Here is a 3,917-nt window from a genome sequence, read left to right on the forward strand (position 1 = left end):
CGCAACGCACGCACGCACGCACGCACCCACATATATATGTATATAGTTATATTATATATTATATAGTACATATTATAAATATATATATATATATAAAATCATACACAAACAGATACATAAACGCACCCATCCAAGCATCTACCCACGCACCCACACAGACATTTTATATATATATATATATATATATATATATGATACATATAAACAGACACACAGACACAGACATATATATATACACAATATATATATATATGAGATACATATAAACAGACACACAGACACACAGACACAGACATATATATACACAATATATATATATATAGCCCGTCAATTAGTGATGCGAGAGATGTCTATCTGTATGTACCTTTGAATATATATATATACTGCATGGATATAGGTACGTGCGTATAATATACTCGTGTAGTATCTTACTTCGGTATTTATCCGACCGTTCGCTTGAGTGGCGACTGTCGGCTGGGTTAAATGGGGATCGATAAATATCACGTCGCTGCCTGTGAGTATAGAAAACAATAACAAAGAGATAGGTATTGGTCCCGGTTTAGAACAAATGAGTCTACGACTCAACTGTTTATAACACTCTATTGCAGTTCATAGTGATCGGGATTGTCAATGTTATGGAGCGTGCGTAGTTAAGGTGGATGGGTCCGAAACCGTGCAACGCATAGACCACAGACGCAACTGTGCCAAGACTAGCTCCAAGTTTACCTTGGGCCATAATAATTAGACGAATGCTTGTGTATAAACCGATACTGAGTATGTCTAAAACTATCTCGAAACCTACTAATGCAATGGTCACTTTCAAATCGCACGAATTAAAGCCCCACACCCATTCTGGTATGCCTTCTGGCCATGACCCAAAATCATTTTTTTTCCACGCACATAGAGCCTTAGATACCTTTGTAACCAATAAAATAGTAGGCTGAATTAGGCTTGCCGCCAATAAAACCAGTTGAACTCGGCATCATCAGGACTTTCTGCACGGCGAAGATTGGCTTAGAGAGTTAAATATAAGACCTCCAGCCTGCGGCGTTAGCCCTACTCCATATACATGCAGTGTATAACTCCGTGACGGTGACGTAGTGACGACATGGATACATAGTTAGAAACATAATCTCTGACCATGCCAGGTCAATGCCAGCTTTCGAAAGGTTGAGAATGAAATTCCATCTCACAATGTCTGGTATGCCATGGGCACGAAGGGTATCGTCATGACGATTTTTCAAAAATATATATCAGCATGTGGTATATTTTACGTACATTTTGCACGAATACACAACTATTTTGCAACGACAACTGCACTACTCAACATTTGCGGTACACGAACATACATTCGATATGTACAACCATCAACCAGCTACAAAGCACTTGCGGCAAGCCTTGTCACAGATACTAGCCTCAAATGTTGTGGTTGGGCTGGACAGTATGTACATACAGTCTTGAGTCAATATGTACCTTCAACTGATGGATATAGCAAGTATTGATGTAGTCGAGACCCAGACGGAGAGGTATCATCAGCAAGAGCGGTGTATTGTCGAGTTCTGCAAAGTGAGTTCCAAGTTATAAAATGGAGAGGCATTTTTGAATACAATGCACGCTTGCTCTGTCATACAAGCAATATAATATGTCATCAGACGAAAAAATTACATTCACAGGAAAACTCGACGCCTAGATATACTCATAGCAGTAGTTGGTTCGTCGGGTTGTATATGGGATCTGGGAGCAACCTTGTACCTTCAATTTCGTTTCTAATTAGACAGACCCTCCCTTGAATGGACCTTGCATCAACAACGTGCCCTCCAACTATTGAAAACGCCAACCAGAACATACGAATATCTCACACCTTCTTGTTCCTCCTCGTGCGTCCGTGACTTATCCTCCGTTTCCCCTTCACGCCCGTGCCTGTGCACAGGCGTATCTATACACTCATCACTGTCTGTGTCTTCATCTGTCTTCTCACTTATACTCATACCCTGTAGCGTCCTGTTTACACTTAAACTCTTATCCAGTGAGATCACATCGTAATCCTTTCCTACATTCCCCACAGGTACCAGTCCACCCTCAACCAGTCCAGCATCGCGGTCGGCTTCTGGGGTACGCACACCCTCCGCCAGGACATACCCCCCTTCCCCATCTATATCCTCCTTATATCTGTCTTCTATCCTATTCTTTGCGCTTCCCAACCCTGTGTTGGTCTGAGCCTTAGTGTGTCTATTACTATAACCATCTGCCGGGTTCTTCAAATCGTAATGTATCTCTGTGTGTGTACTGATGTCCTTGCTCGCAGCCCTGTCGGCTTGAGCGTGTGATTGTTGGTGTGTATCCATGTTGTGTATGTCCGTGTCCGTAACGTCTAAACCGTCCCAGTCATCCCTCAAACCGTGTTTCACCTCGTTTGACTCTCCGCAACTATAAATCTCATCTCTGTTCCCAGCTGAACCCATGTCTTTTGCATTTTGAACTGCTTCACCAGCCTCCCTGCTTTTACTTCTCGCACGAGGTTCAGTTGCATTGTAACTCCTACATGCCTTCGAGACGCCTCTTTGACCGTCTTTTTGGAGCACTATCTTAGCCTTTTTAGCCCGCCGTTGCGCTGTTGCAGCCACGTGAGCTTTCTGTTTGCGCTCAATGTATGAATACAAGGCGATATCCATATCATCTTTGCCCACCACACCGTCCATAGCAATGTAGGTGGCTATCGTCAGACCTTCCTCCTTGCCTCCTATAGCTATCCCAATGCTGTCACTGCCTGGAATTCATTGCAATCATAACCTTGTTAGTGTACTCGCGTTTAGATTTGAATGTACATAGCGAAACCATGTACAACTGAGAAAGTTTATACGAGTTTCGTCAAATATGTTGAACATAACATACATTTGTGTACAAATATACTTATTGTATCTGTAGATGGAAGAGTAAGTTCACAAGTAACAAGCACACGAACGTTCTTCACATGCAAACAATCAATATTGCCCATCAGCACACACAACTTATAGGCAGATCCACCCCTAAATAAAAGGCGTCGAATACATAACCACGATTTGTGCACATCAGGTGAAGTGAGTATACCTATTGACGTCGTGTGCTGCAGTGGGATCGGCTTAGACACGGGCTCCTCCTCCGCCGCGTGTGCATGCGCATGCAGCGGCTTCAACTGTTCGTGCTCACACAGCCTCCTTATCGCCTGTGCTACCGTAGTTGGACCAAACCACTGGCCTATATGCTTGTCCAGCGCAACGCCCTCATATGCTATCGCGTGTATGGAGTATGGAGATGTTGGCGCGTCTCTGAAACACGATATCACTTGCCTATACCTCTCGTTCTCCGAGGAGCTTCTAGGTGAGAGTATATGTGGCTCTTTGTATTTGTGTGGTGGTGAATATGCGTTTGAACGTGTATGTGGACTGGATGGTACAGATATACCATTCTCTGTCCCGTCAGAGTTCGGGTTCGAGTTCGAGTCGGTGCTGTGGTTAGTTGTGTCTGAGGGATCCTCGTCGCTTGATTTTTGCCACCTCCAACCTGTTGAACAACAGAGGAGTAGAGTAAGAAGGCTACGAATGGATCCCGTGTGTCACAGCGAACGACTTCACTTGACGAGCTGCAGCTAAATCCTAGATGCTACTCTAACACCTCTGGCTACGACGCCCAAGCACTGGGCAATCAGGCAGAAGTTGTCTTGAAGGCACATCATACATATACATTCAATTATACACAATAATACATGAATACAAAAATTTAAAAAATACATAAAAAAACCCCCGCAAACAGGAACAAACACACACACACACACACACGCACGCACACACACACACATATATATATAATATTTCTATACATAAATATATACATATATTTATATAAACATATACTTGTACATGTACGCACGCACGCACATC

General features: G+C 43.2%; 1 protein-coding gene across 1 annotated transcript; it reads right to left on the reverse strand.

Annotated features, from left to right (window-relative positions):
* Window positions 1-432: 432 nt before the first annotated feature.
* Window positions 433-3,542, reverse strand: SARC_13347 (hypothetical protein; the record flags this gene model as incomplete). The annotated part of the gene is made up of 5 exons (XM_014292521.1): window positions 433-512; window positions 917-995; window positions 1,474-1,559; window positions 1,862-2,767; window positions 3,088-3,542. Coding segments are annotated over 5 exons (1,606 nt in total), but the record flags the coding sequence as incomplete, so codon positions are not given.
* Between the last annotated feature and the right edge of the window lie 375 nt (window positions 3,543-3,917).

This window comes from Sphaeroforma arctica (genome assembly GCF_001186125.1).
Source record: "Sphaeroforma arctica JP610 unplaced genomic scaffold supercont1.3175, whole genome shotgun sequence".
In the NCBI taxonomy this organism is placed as follows: Eukaryota; class Ichthyosporea; order Ichthyophonida; genus Sphaeroforma; species Sphaeroforma arctica.